The 15,000-nt window shown below is 46.2% G+C and overlaps 2 protein-coding genes across 8 annotated transcripts in view; one reads left to right on the plus strand and one right to left on the minus strand.

Annotated features, from left to right (window-relative positions):
* LOC110517888 (glyoxylate reductase/hydroxypyruvate reductase) overlaps positions 1–3,691 on the minus strand; it is a 12,904-nt gene extending 9,213 nt beyond the window's left edge. For 2 of the 4 annotated variants that reach the window (XM_090188315.1, XM_090188316.1), the window contains exons 1-3: positions 3,337–3,690; positions 1,519–1,652; positions 1,198–1,270 (exon numbers count right to left, since the gene is read on the minus strand). In XM_090188315.1, coding sequence (XP_090044441.1) covers positions 1,198–1,270; positions 1,519–1,652; positions 3,337–3,521 — 392 coding nt within the window. In that variant the 5' untranslated portion in view covers positions 3,522–3,690. Of the gene's footprint in view, positions 1–1,197; positions 1,271–1,518; positions 1,653–3,336 lie in introns of all 4 variants that reach the window. The other 2 variants (XR_016483987.1, XM_090188317.1) reach the window with 2 other exon arrangements.
* A 2,129-nt stretch (positions 3,692–5,820) lies between these two features.
* Positions 5,821–15,000, plus strand: part of LOC110514691 (ubiquitin-like modifier-activating enzyme 6) — a 54,908-nt gene continuing 45,728 nt past the window's right edge. For all 4 annotated transcript variants that reach the window (XM_090188257.1, XM_090188258.1, XM_090188260.1 and 1 more), the window contains exons 1-4: positions 5,821–6,156; positions 9,143–9,217; positions 10,513–10,607; positions 11,917–11,945. In XM_090188257.1, the coding sequence (XP_090044383.1) occupies positions 6,134–6,156; positions 9,143–9,217; positions 10,513–10,607; positions 11,917–11,945 (222 nt within the window). In that variant the 5' untranslated portion in view covers positions 5,821–6,133. The remainder of the gene's footprint in view (positions 6,157–9,142; positions 9,218–10,512; positions 10,608–11,916; positions 11,946–15,000) is intronic.

A 15,000-nucleotide genomic window follows, 5' to 3' on the forward strand; every position in this document is an offset into this window, starting at 1 on the left:
CATATATATGCTGAGTGGACAAATCATTAGGAACACTGTCTCTCTCTCTCTCTCTATCTCACTCTCTCCTCTGTCTGTCTCATATATATGCTGAGCAGACAAATCATTAGGAACACTGTCTCTCTCTCTCTCTCTATCTCACTCTCTCCTCTGTCGCTCTCATATATATGCTGAGTGGACAAATCATTAGGAACACTGTCTCTCTCTCTCTCTCTATCTCACTCTCTCCTCTGTCGCTCTCATATATATGCTGAGTGGACAAATCATTAGGAACACTGTCTCTCTCTCTCTCTCTCTATCTCACTCTCTCCTCTGTCTGTCTCATATATATGCTGAGCAGACAAATCATTAGGAACACCTGCTCTTTCCATGACATAAGACTGACCAGGTGAATCCAGGTGAAGTCCATGATCCCTTATTGATGTCACCTGTTAAATCCACTTCAATCAGTGTAGATGAAGGGAAGCAGACAGGTTAGAAAATGACTTTTAAAGCCTTGAGACAACTGAGACATGGATTGTGTGTCATTCAGAGGGTGAATGGACAAGACAAAATATTTAAGTGCCTTTGAATGGATATGTTAGTAGGTGCCAGTGGCACCGATTTGTGTCAAGAACTGCAAAGCTGCTGGGTTTTCCACACTCAACAGTTTCCTGTGTGTATCAAAAATGGTCCACCCGGGCTGTACTGCGGGCTGTACTGCAGCGCCAGCTGTGCCACCAGAGACCCTGGTTCGAGCCCAGGCTCTGTCGCAACCGGCCGCGACCGGGAGGTCCGTGGGGCGACGCACAATTGGTCCAGCGTCGTCTGGGTTAGGGAGGGTTTGGCCGGTAGGGATATCCTTGTCTCATCGCGCACCAGCGACTCCTTTGGCGTGCTGGGCGCAGTGCTCGCTAACCAAGGTTGCCAGGTGCATGGTGTTTCCAAAAAAACAATTGGATACCACGAAATTGGGGAGAAAACGGGGTAAAATAAATTTAAAATTTGTTTTTAAATTACGAGGCACAACTGTGGGAAGCATTGAAGGCTTTCAACACCTTGTAGAGTCCATGTCCTAATGAATTGAGGCTCCTCTGAGGACAGAAATGGGGTTGGGGGCTGCAACTCAATATTAGGAAGGTGTTCTTAATGTTTTGTTATACTCAGTTGTATGTCTGTCTGTGATGTGACCAACAACAGAGGTTAGAGGTCACTGACCTTTTCTTTAGTTCCTCCAGGGAGAGGTGGTCAAAACCCACTGACATGGTGCTCAGGACCTTAAGGTTAGGACCTGCAGGACACACACACACACACACACACACACACACAGAGAGAGAGACACACGCGCACACACACACACACACACACACACACACACACACACACACACAGAGAGAGAGACACACACACACAAACACACACAGAGAGAGAGAGACACACACGCACGCACACACAAACACACAACAAAAAGTCAAGTTCTCCCAGTGTTCCTGTCAGAGATGAGCCAATGGCGTTAGAGATTATGGACAGTCACCTGACCTGCAGCGTCCAATAGCTCGGCATCGATCTTCTCCGTGAGCACGCAGACCAGCGCATCGACACCTTTGACCTTCTGGAGCAACTCCTTCCGGGGCACGGGGACGTCATCTGAGTCCCACAGATCAAACTGCACTCTGGGTAATGTAGGATTTCAAAATGAAAGACCTGTTACAGATTCTTTACAAATGTCTGTCTGTCTGTCTGCCTGTCTGTCTGTCTGTCTGTCTGTCTGCCTGTCTGCCTGTCTGTCTGTCTGTCTATCTATCTATAGGCCTAGTCTAAACTAACCCAGTCTGTCTGTCTGCCTGCCTGTCTGCCTGTCTGTCTGTCTGTCTGCCTGTCTCTGTCTGTCTCCCTCTCTCTCTTTCTTTCTTTCTTTCTTTCTTTCTTTCTCTCTTTCTTTTTTGCTTCTTTAAGGGAATCCATGATGTGGAATGAGTACCTCTGTGAAAGCTAATTCACAGTAATGAACCTGATAGAGAGAGACTGGAACAGTGTTATGAGTCAGAGAGAGACTGGAACAGTGTTATGAGTCAGAGAGAGACTGGAACAGTGTTAGGAGTCAGAGAGAGACTGGAACAGTGTTATGAGTCAGAGAGAGACTGGAACAGTGTTATGAGTCAGAGAGAGACTGGAACAGTGTTATGAGTCAGAGAGAGACTGGAACAGTGTTAGGAGTCAGAGAGAGACTGGAACAGTGTTATGAGCCAGAGAGAGACTGGAACAGTGTTAGGAGTCAGAGAGAGACTGGAACAGTGTTAGGAGTCAGAGAGAGACTGGAACAGTGTTATGAGTCAGAGAGAGACTGGAACAGTGTTATGAGTCAGAGAGAGACTGGAACAGTGTTAGGAGTCAGAGAGAGACTGGAACAGTGTTAGGAGTCAGAGAGAGACTGGAACAGTGTTATGAGTCAGAGAGAGACTGGAACAGTGTTATGAGTCAGAGAGAGACTGGAACAGTGTTAGGAGTCAGAGAGAGACTGGAACAGTGTTATGAGTCAGAGAGAGACTGGAACAGTGTTATGAGTCAGAGAGAGACTGGAACAGTGTTATGAGTCAGAGAGAGACTGGAACAGTGTTATGAGTCAGAGAGAGACTGGAACAGTGTTATGAGTCAGAGAGAGACTGGAACAGTGTTAGGAGTCAGAGAGAGACTGGAACAGTGTTATGAGTCAGAGAGAGACTGGAACAGTGTTAGGAGTCAGAGAGAGACTGGAACAGTGTTAGGAGTCAGAGAGAGACTGGAACAGTGTTATGAGTCAGAGAGAGACTGGAACAGTGTTATGAGTCAGAGAGAGACTGGAACAGTGTTATGAGTCAGAGAGAGACTGAATGAGTGTATTAAACAGTGTTAGGAGTCTGAGGGGGGGAATAGAGAGGGAGAGAGTCCTGTTTGTGATAATATTTATTGTTATTAATTGTGTTATGATGTATTTATTGATAGGCCTGTTGTTAATGAGTCATTCCTTTGCCAAAGTAAGCTTTGTCAGTATGCAAATTGAATTGAGAGAGACTTCTTATCTGTCTGGTCTGGTCAGGGCAAACACTGTCAGTTCTGTTTACCCAGAAGTCAATGATGAACCTCACACGACAACATTTCAGAACGTTCCGTTACATTGAATGACAAGTTGATAGGTTAGCCTCCATGAATGACTAAAGGACATTAAGTTAAATTAAAGACACGATCCAAAACCTATAGCCTACATAACATGAAATTAAAAGCAAAAAATAATTAGATTTAAAGAATATAATTATATTAAAAAGTAAGCCTACAAACAGAACCAGAACGGCAACAAGAGAAAAGTGTGATCTCACTCACTGTCCAGACTCGCTGAGAATCTTCAGCCCCTCCGGCGGGATCTGTCGCGTGATGTAGACCCGCGGTAGAGACGACATCTCTCTCTGCACGGCGCCCGGTAAACCCCCGGTAATACTTAATGAGTTTAATGGCACAACGGCGATCCGCTGGAGAGCCACGCGCAGAGCCACGCGACCGCACCACATCGTCGAGGAGAGGAGGTCTGGAGCTTTAGAGAGAGAAATGTAATTTAATTTAAATCTGTTAAAAACAGGGACTTTGCAACCTGAGCACCTTTTCTGGTGTGTGTCGTATGTGTGTGTTGTTTTTGGCAGGAGTTCAGAGGGGAGGTACCGTAGGGGGTTGCCGTTCGGCCAATATGAAGGGAGGGATGGTTGACAGAGATTGCTGGCTTCACACACACACACACACACACACACACACACACACACACACACACACACGGAGTTTGATCCTGTTGTACATGTAGCTATGTAAGTAACCACTAACCAGACAGTTGTGTGAAACAGGCTATGAGGCTCAGCCATGATGACCTGTGATCCACTGTTAACTAATATGGACCACATGACATGATCCAGTCAGCTCTATATAGATCTACTATCTATCTGTTATCTATTGTTACAGTCTAACTAACAACAGGTCTACTATCTATCTGTTATCTATTGTTACAGTCTAACTAACAACATCAGGTCTACTGTCTATCTGTTATCTATTGTTACAGTCTAACTAACATCATCAGGTCTACTATCTATCTGTTATCTATTGTTACAGTCTAACTAACATCAGGTCTACTATCTATCTGTTATCTATTGTTATAGTCTAACTAACATCAGGTCTACTGTCTATCTGTTATCTATTGTTACAGTCTAACTAACAACATCAGGTCTACTGTCTATCTGTTATCTGGGTCTACTATCTATCTGTTATCTATTGTTACAGTCTAACTAACAACATCAGGTCTACTGTCTATCTGTTATCTATTGTTACAGTCTAACTAACATCAGGTCTACTATCTATCTGTTATCTGTTGTTACAGTCTAACTAACAACACCAGGTCTACTATCTATCTGTTATCTATTGTTATAGTCTAACTAACAACATCAGGTCTACTGTCTATCTGTTATCTATTGTTACAGTCTAACAACATCAGGTCTACTGTCTATATGTTATCTATTGTTACAGTCTAACTAACAACATCAGGTCTACTATCTATCTGTTATCTATTGTTACAGTCTAACTAACATCAGGTCTACTATCTATCTGTTATCTATTGTTATAGTCTAACTAACATCAGGTCTACTGTCTATCTGTTATCTATTGTTACAGTCTAACAACATCAGGTCTACTGTCTATATGTTATCTATTGTTACAGTCTAACTAACAACATCAGGTCTACTATCTATCTGTTATCTATTGTTACAGTCTAACTAACATCAGGTCTACTATCTATCTGTTATCTATTGTTATAGTCTAACTAACATCAGGTCTACTATCTATCTGTTATCTATTGTTATAGTCTAACTAACAACATCAGGTCTACTATCTATCTGTTATCTATTGTTACAGTCTAACAACATCAGGTCTACTGTCTATATGTTATCTATTGTTACAGTCTAACTAACAACATCAGGTCTACTGTCTGTTATCTATTGTTATATTCTCCCAACATCAGGTCTACTGTCTATCTGTTATCTATTGTTACAGTCTAACTAACTAACAACATCAGGTATATTGTCTATCTGTTATCTATTGTTACAGTCTCCCAACATTAGGATTAGGACTACAGTAGGATAAATGACTAAAATGAGTGACCTCGTTGGGTTTTTCCTGACCATGGGACCTGACCATGACTAACTCTAGGTTCTAAGGGTCCAAGGGCCAGGAGTACAGGACCCTTAGACCCGGACCCCCTCTCATCCTCACCCCCTCTCCCCTAACCCCCTCACCCCCTTACCCTCTCTCCACTCACCTAATCTCCCCTCACCCCCCCACCTCATCACCTCCTTCACCCCCTCTCCTCCCTCTCCTCCCTCACCCCCTCTCCTCCCTCACCCCCTCTCCTCCCTCACCCCCCCCTTCTCCCTCACCCCCCCACCTCTTCACCCCCTCTCCTCCCTCACCCCCTCTCCTCCCTCACCCCCCCCTTCTCCCTCACCCCCCCACCTCTTCACCCCCTCTCCTCCCTCACCCCTTCACCCCCTCTCCTCCCTCACCCCCCCCTTCTCCCTCACCCCCCCACCTCATCACCTCCTTCACCCCCTCTCCTCCCTCTCCTCCCTCACCCCCTCTCCTCCCTCACCCCCCCCTTCTCCCTCACCCCCTCTCCTCCCTCACCCCCCCCTTCTCCCTCACCCCCTCTCCTCCCTCACCCCCCTCTTCTCCCTCACCCCTATTAGTTAGAGAGTCTGAGTTGTAAATGTTTCACTGGGCAGATGAACTTTGGCTGTTTGAACAGTGTCTCTGTTTTCTTCTAAAATGTAAAATGGTGTCTTGCAGGTTTTCAATACGACCCATGATACTATGCACTATGATGCCTACACTTAATATGGAATCTGGTAAAAAAAAAATAATGGCCGCAATGCCAAATACTCCCGAGAGAAAGAACAAATCACTTGTCTGGATATCCCAAAACATTTTTTTTTTCAGTTGTTTTTTTGTATCTTATTATTTCTTTAATAATCTATCAAATAAATATAATTTAAACGTGAACCTTGTCATGTGATCTGGGTAACCCGGAACAGTTTGATGTGTTATTTTTTTTAGCTGAACACAACCCTTCATTCGTAACAACAACTCAATGAACCTATCGTACACCGACAGGTAAGATATTTCGTCTCTGAATGACGATTTTTAAAGCGCATTTTTCGCAACATTCACAAATACCATTATGGACATCCCGTATCTGCAACCATAGGGAGATTTGTGCTTGATAAGTCATGACTTGTCAAGTCTATGGAGGGTTTTTTGCACTGACCCGGCATCAGGCAGTATCAATCAATCAATAAAATGTATTTATAAAGCCTTCAGTTTTTTTTTATTTTTATATCAGCCGATGTACACAGTGTTTTTTACAGAAACCCAGCCGAAACCCCCCCCCCAAAACAGCAAGCAATGCAGATGTAGAAATCTAGCTAGTGCTAGCTAACGCCCTTCTGAGTAAGCAGTCAATGCTAAGTTAGGTTAGCCATCGTTCCTAGCAAGATAAACACATAAGTTCGCTATTGACAAGGCTTTGAGAAGTTGTCAACCTCAAAATATGTAATATGGTACTACTACTAGTGTTACTGCTACTCTTATAACGTCCTCACGTTATTGTAGCTAGCTACTAGTAGCTAACTGCAGATTTTGGGACCAGGAAGCTAGCTAGTTAGGAAGCCCATTAGCTAGTTAGGAAGCCCATTAGCTAGTTAGGAAGCCCATTAGCTAGTTAGGAAGCCCATTAGCTAGTTAGCCCATTAGCTAGTTAGCCCATTAGCTAGTTAGCCCTTTAGCTAGTTAGCCCATTAGCTAGTTAGCAAGCCCATTAGCTAGGTAGCAAGCCCATCAGCTAGGTAGCAAGCCCATCAGCTAGGTAGCAAGCCCATCAGCTAGTTAGCAAGCCCATTAACTAGTTAGCAAGCCCATTAGCTAGTTAGTAAGCCCATTAGCTAGTTAGCAAGCCCATTAGCTAGTTAGCAATACTGTTTATTTAGCTAGCTAACTTGACTCAGTTATCATCTTCATTTGGTGTGGTGATGTAGCTAGACAGATACTTCTCGCTCACTAAACAGAAAGCTTGATGTTGCTAGCTAAGTCGGAAAAACCCTTGTACCTTGACATTGGACAGCTGAGTATCATCATATAGTGAGTGGATTGTTCTGTAGCTATTGCTGCACATCAGGATATCCCGGGGTGACAACATCGTGTTATCAGATGTTACACAGACAAAGCTAGCGAAAATCATGTATTTGAGAATAACGTGACACAGGTATACCTCCTCTTTTATCTCACCTGTAAGGACAGAACAGTTTCCCTTTTCAATCCTGGTTCCCAGAGACCCACCCACAGGATGTGTAGGCTTCTGTTTACAGCCCAGCACTAAACACACCTGGTAAACCAACTCAATGGATGGATAACAATCCTGGTCCCCAGAGACCCACCCACAGGGTGTGTAGGCTTCTGTTTACAGCCCAGCACTAAACACACCTGATAAACCAACTCAATGGATGGATAACAATCCTGGTCCCCAGAGACCCACCCACAGGGTGTGTAGGCTTCTGTTTACAGCCCAGCACTAAACACACCTGGTAAACTAACTCAATGTATGGATAACAATCCTGGTCCCCAGAGACCCACCCACAGGGTGTGTAGGCTTCTGTTTACAGCCCAGCACTAAACACACCTGGTAAACCAACTCAATGGATGGATAACAATCCTGGTCCCCAGAGACCCACCCACAGGGTGTGTAGGCTTCTGTTTACAGCCCAGCACTAAACACACCTGGTAAACCAACTCAATGTATGGATAACAATCCTGGTTCCCAGAGACCCACCCACAGGGTGTGTAGGCTTCTGTTTACAGCCCAGCACTAAACACACCTGGTAAACCAACTCAATGGATGGATAACAATCCTGGTCCCCAGAGACCCACCCACAGGGTGTATAGGCTTCTGTTTACAGCCCCCAGCACTAACACACCTGGTAAACCAACTCAATGGATGGATAACAATCCTGGTCCCCAGAGACCCACCCACAGGATGTGTAGGCTTCTGTTTACAGCCCAGCACTAACACACCTGATAAACTAACTCAATGGATGGATAACAATCCTGGTCCCCAGAGACCCACCCACAGGATGTGTAGGCTTCTGTTTACAGCCCAGCACTAACACACCTGATAAACTAACTCAATGGATGGATAACAATCCTGGTCCCCAGAGACCCACCCACAGGATGTGTAGGCTTCTGTTTACAGCCCAGCACTAACACACCTGATAAACTAACTCAATGGATGGATAACAATCCTGGTCCCCAGAGACCCACCCACAGGGTGTGTAGGCTTCTGTTTACAGCCCAGCACTAACACACCTGGTAAACCAACTCAATGGATGGATAACAAATTGGTCCATTGTATCAGGACTCTTAAGTACTGGGTTGGAATGAAAGCCTGCACATCCATTCTATGGGTGCGTCCCAATTATATGCGTCCTTATTTGTAAAGTGTGCACTACGTCCCACAAACTCCTCTGAAATGAGTGGGTTGGTGGAGGAGAGTAGAGGTTGACCTCTAGAGGAGAGAGGGAGTCTCTTATTCCTGTCGTTTACATCCAAAGCAGTGAAGGGAATTGTACAAGTGCACATTTTGGGAGGAAGGAGAGACAATTGGGACGTAGGCCCCCCTGTGTCCTCAGGACTAAGGTGTAGAACAGTGGCGTAGACCAAGGTTTCCCAAACTGGGTCCTGGGGTCCACTCTGGGTCCACTCTGGGTCCTGGGGGTCCACTCTGGGTCCTGGGGTCCACTCTGGGTCCTGGGGTTCCACTCTGGGTCCTGGGGGCCCACTCTGGGTCCTGGGGGGGCCCACTCTGGGTCCTGAGGCCCCACTCTGGGTCCTGGGTTCCAACTCTGGGTCCTTGGGTCCCCCCTGGTTGCACGTTTTAGCCCTGGCACTACACAGCTGATTTTAAATAACCAACTCCTCATCAAGCATTGATTATTTGAATCAGTTGTGTAGTGCTGGGGGCCCGGGGGAGCCAGGACAGAGTTCATATAACCCTGACATCAGAAGGACTTCTCTCCTCCATGATCTCTCTCTCTCTCTCAATATCCAGTGCTTCTAGGACCAGTGAGTTTTCCCCTCCCGAGATGTCAGCTGACTCCATGGAGATTGATGACTCCCTGTACAGGTAAATCCCGTACTACCTATTTTAAGTACAATGACATACCAGTAATAGTTCTAACAAAACATGTTCTAGGTGCTGACTGACTCACAACAACATCATTTGATCTTCCCTGCCCCCCCCCCCTCTTCCCTGCCCCCCCCCTCTTCCCTGCCCCCCCCCCTCTTCCCTGCCCCCCCCCCCCCCTCTTCCCTGCCCCCCCTCTTCCCTGCCTCCCTCCCCCTCTCTCCCTAATCCCTCTCCCTGCCCCCCCCTCTTCCCTGCCCCCCCCTCTTCCCTGCCTCCCCTCTTCCCTGCCCCCCCCCTCTTCCCTGCCCCCCCCCTCCTCTTCCCTGCCCCCCCCTCTTCCCTGCCCCCCCCTCTTCCCTGCCCCCCCCTCTTCCCTGCCCCCCCTCTTCCCTGCCCCCCCCCTCTTCCCTGCCCCCCCTCTTCCCTGCCCCCCCCCTCTTCCCTGCGCCCCCCTCTTCCCTGCCCCCCCTCTTCCCTGCCCCCCATCTTCCCTGCCCCCCCCCCCCTCTTCCCTGCCCCCCCTCTTCCCTGCCTCCCTCCCCCTCTCTCCCTAATCCCTCTCCCTGCCTCCCCCTCTTCCCTGCCTCCCTCCCTCCCTCTCTCTCCTCTCCATCCTCCCTCCCTCTCTCCTCCCTCTCCCTCCTCCCCCCTCCCTAACCCCCACCCTCCCTCCCTCTCTCTCCTCTCCATCCTCCCTCCCTCTCTCTTCCCTCTCCCTAACCCCCATCCTCCCTCACCCCCCCTCCCTAACCCCCATCCTCCCTCTCCCTCCCTAACCCCCCATCCTCTCTCTCCTTCCCTCCCTAACCCCCCATCCTCCCTCTCCCTCCCTAACCCCCCATCCTCTCTCTCCTTCCCTCCCTAACCCCCCATCCTCCCTCTCTCTCCCTAACCCCCCATCCTCCCTCCCTCTCTCCCCTCTCCCTCCCTAACCCCCCATCCTCTCTCTCCTTCCCTCCCTAACCCCCCATCCTCCCTCTCCCTCCCTAACCCCCCATCCTCTCTCTCCTTCCCTCCCTAACCCCCCATCCTCCCTCTCTCTCCCTAACCCCCCATCCTCCCTCCCTCTCTCCTCCCTCTCCCTCCTCCCCCCTCCCTAACCCCCATCCTCCCTCCCTCTCTCTTCCCTCTCCCTCCTCCCTCTCTCTTCCCTCTCCCTCCCTAACCCCCATCCTCCCTCTCTCCCTAACCCCCCATCCTCTCTCTCCTTCCCTCCCTAACCCCCCATCCTCCCTCCCTCTCTCTTCCCTCTCCCTCCTCCCTCCCCCCTCCCTCCTCCCCCCTCCCTCCAGTCGTCAGAGGTATGTCCTGGGGGACAGTGCTATGCAGCAGATGGCTCAGTCGTCTGTCTTCCTCAGTGGAATGGGAGGACTGGGAGTGGAGATCGGTAGGTGGCAGACGCATCAAATAACACATAGCATTACGTGACATTACATGACATAGCATTATGTGACATTACATGACATAGCATTATATCATGTGACATTACATGACATAGCATTACATTATGTGACATTACATGACATAGCATTGCATTATGTGACATTACATGACATAGCATTGCATTATGTGACATTACATGACATAGCATTATATTACGTGACATTACATGACATAGCATCACGGTACATGCCAGAACATGCCACTAAGTGACATGACATAGCATGACTGTACATGCCAATAAGTGACATGACATAGCTTGACGGTACATGCCATTAAATGACATGACATAGCATGACGGTACATGCATTAAGCGACATGACATAGCATGACAGTACATGCCAGAACATGCCATTAAGCGACATGACATAGCATGATGGTACATGCATTAAACAACATGACATAGCATGATGGTACATGCCAGAACATGCCATTAAGCGACATGACATAGCATGATGGTACATGCATTAAACAACATGACATAGCATGATGGTACATGCCAGAACATGCCATTAAGCGACATGACATAGCATGACGGTACATGCATTAAACGGCATGACATAGCATGACAGTACATACCAGAACATGCCATTAAGTGACATGACATAGCATGATGGTACATGCATTAAACAACATGACATAGCATGATGGTACATGCCAGAACATGCCATTAAGCGACATGACATAGCATGACGGTACAGGCATTAAGCGACATGACATAGCATGACAGTACATGCCAGAACATGCCATTAAGCGACATGACATAGCATGACAGTACATGCATTAAGCGGCATGACATAGCATGACAGTACATGACGGTACATGCCACTAAGTGACATGACATAGCATGATGGTACATGCATTAAGCGACATGACATAGCATGACAGTACATGCATTAAGCGACATGACATAGCATGACGGAACATGCCAGAACATGCCATTAAGTGACATGACATAGCATGACAGACCATGCCATTAAGTGACATGACATAGCATGACAGAACATGCCATTAAGTGACATGACATAGCATGACAGACCATGCCATTAAGTGACATGACATAGCATGACAGACCATGCCATTAAGTGACATGACATAGCATGACAGACCATGCCATTAAGTGACATGACATAGCATGACAGACCATGCCATTAAGTGACATGACATAGCGTTGAGTGAGTGTTTACAGTATGTATTGTGTCCATGTATTTCCTGTCATGTGACCGACGTCAGTCGTCTCTGCCCTGTTTTCACAGCAAAGAACATCGTGTTGGCAGGTGTGAAGGTGAGTGAGATTTTAGACTGTGGCTCAAATTGCACCCTATTCCCCATAAGTCTCTGGTCACTAGTAGTTCACTATATAGGGAATAAGTCTCTGGTCACTAGTAGTTCACTATATAGGGAATAGGGCTCTGGTCTATAGTAGTACCACTATATAGGGAATAGGGCTCTGGTCTATAGTAGTACCACTATATAGGGAATAGGGCTCTGGTCTATAGTAGTACCACTATATAGGGAATAGGGTGCCATAGGGCTCTAGTCTATAGTAGTACCACTATATAGGGAATAGGTCTCTGGTCTATAGTAGTACCACTACATAGGGAATAGGGCTCTGGTCTATAGTAGTACCACTATATAGGGAATAGGGCTCTGGTCTATAGTAGTACCACTATATAGGGAATAGGGCTCTGGTCTAAAGTAGTACCACTATATAGGGAATAGGGCTCTGGTCTATAGTAGTTCACTATATAGGGAATAGGGCTCTGGTCACTAGTAGTTCACTATATAGGGAATAGGGCTCTGGTCTATAGTAGTTCACTATATAGGGAATAGGGCTCTGGTCTATAGTAGTTCACTATATAGGGAATAGGGCTCTGGTCTATAGTAGTTCACTATATAGGGAATAGGGCTCTGGTCTATAGTAGTTCACTATATAGGGAATAGGGCTCTGGTCTATAGTAGTTCACTATATAGGGAATAGGGCTCTGGTCACTAGTAGTACCACTATATAGGGAATAGGGCTCTGGTCTATAGTAGTTCACTATATAGGGAATAGGGCTCTGGTCTATAGTAGTTCACTATATAGGGAATAGGGCTCTGGTCTATAGTAGTTCACTATATAGGGAATAGGGCCTGGTCTATAGTAGTACCACTATATAGGGAATAGGGCTCTGGTCTATAGTAGTACCACTATATAGGGAATAGGGCTCTGGTCTATAGTAGTACCACTATATAGGGAATAGGGCTCTGGTCTATAGTAGTACCACTATATAGGGAATAGGGCTCTGATCACTAGTAGTTCACTATATAGGGAATAGGGCTCTGGTCACTAGTAGTTCACTATATAGGGAATAGGGCTCTGGTCTATAGTAGTACCACTATATAGGGAATAGGGCTCTGGTCTATAGTAGTTCACTATATAGGGAATAGGGCTCTGGTCTATAGTAGTTCACTATATAGGGAATAGGGCCTGGTCTATAGTAGTACCACTATATAGGGAATAGGGCTCTGGTCTATAGTAGTACCACTATATAGGGAATAGGGCTCTGGTCTATAGTAGTACCACTATATAGGGAATAGGGCTCTGGTCTATAGTAGTACCACTATATAGGGAATAGGGCTCTGGTCTATAGTAGTACCACTATATAGGGAATAGGGCTCTGGTCTATAGTAGTACCACTATATAGGGAATAGGGCTCTGGTCTATAGTAGTTCACTATATAGGGAATAGGGCTCTGGTCTATAGTAGTACCACTATATAGGGAATAGGGCTCTGGTCTATAGTAGTTCACTATATAGGGAATAGGGCTCTGGTCTATAGTAGTACCACTATATAGGGAATAGGGCTCTGGTCTATAGTAGTACCACTATATAGGGAATAGGGCTCTGGTCTATAGTAGTACCACTATATAGGGAATAGGGCTCTGGTCTATAGTAGTTCACTATATAGGGAATAGGGCTCTGGTCTATAGTAGTTCACTATATAGGGAATAGGGCCTGGTCTATAGTAGTACCACTATATAGGGAATAGGGCTCTGGTCTATAGTAGTTCACTATATAGGGAATAGGGCTCTGGTCTATAGTAGTACCACTATATAGGGAATAGGGCTCTGGTCACTAGTAGTTCACTATATAGGGAATAGGGCTCTGGTCTATAGTAGTACCACTATATAGGGAATAGGGCTCTGGTCTATAGTAGTACCACTATATAGGGAATAGGGCTCTGGTCTATAGTAGTACCACTATATAGGGAATAGGGCTCTGGTCTATAGTAGTACCACTATATAGGGAATAGGGCTCTGGTCTATAGTAGTACCACTATATAGGGAATAGGGCTCTGGTCTATAGTAGTACCACTATATAGGGAATAGGGCTCTGATCACTAGTAGTTCACTATATAGGGAATAGGGCTCTGGTCACTAGTAGTTCACTATATAGGGAATAGGGCTCTGGTCTATAGTAGTACCACTATATAGGGAATAGGGCTCTGGTCTATAGTAGTACCACTATATAGGGAATAGGGCTCTGGTCTATAGTAGTACCACTATATAGGGAATAGGGCTCTGGTCACTAGTAGTTCACTATATAGGGAATAGGACTCTGGTCTATAGTAGTACCACTATATAGGGAATAGGGCTCTGGTCTATAGTAGTTCACTATATAGGGAATAGGGCTCTGGTCTATAGTAGTGTACTATATAGTGAATAGGGCTCTGGTCTATAGTAGTTCACTATATAGGGAATAGGGCTCTGGTCTATAGTAGTACCACTATATAGGGAATAGGGCTCTGGTCTATAGTAGTACCACTATATAGGGAATAGGGCTCTGGTCACTAGTAGTTCACTATATAGGGAATAGGGCTCTGGTCACTAGTAGTACCACTATATAGGGAATAGGGCTCTGGTCTATAGTAGTACCACTATATAGGGAATAGGGCTCTGGTCTATAGTAGTACCACTATATAGGGAATAGGGCTCTGGTCTATAGTAGTACCACTACATAGGGAATAGGGCTCTGATCACTAGTAGTACCACTATATAGGGAATAGGGCTCTGGTCTATAGTAGTACCACTATATAGGGAATAGGGCTCTGGTCACTAGCAGTACTACTATATAGGGAATAGGGCCCTGGTCTCTAGTAGTTCACTATATAGGGAATAGGACTCTGGTCTATAGTAGTACCACTATATAGGGAATAGGGCTCTGGTCTAAAGTAGTGTACTATATAGGGAATAGGGCTCTGGTCTATAGTAGTACCACTATATAGGGAATAGGGCTCTGGTCTATAGTAGTGCACTATATAGGGAATAGGGCTCTGGTCTATAGTAGTACCACTATAT

This window comes from Oncorhynchus mykiss, chromosome 10 (genome assembly GCF_057628025.1).
Source record: "Oncorhynchus mykiss isolate SJ-2025 chromosome 10, ASM5762802v1, whole genome shotgun sequence".
Classification (NCBI taxonomy): Eukaryota; Metazoa; Chordata; class Actinopteri; order Salmoniformes; family Salmonidae; genus Oncorhynchus; species Oncorhynchus mykiss.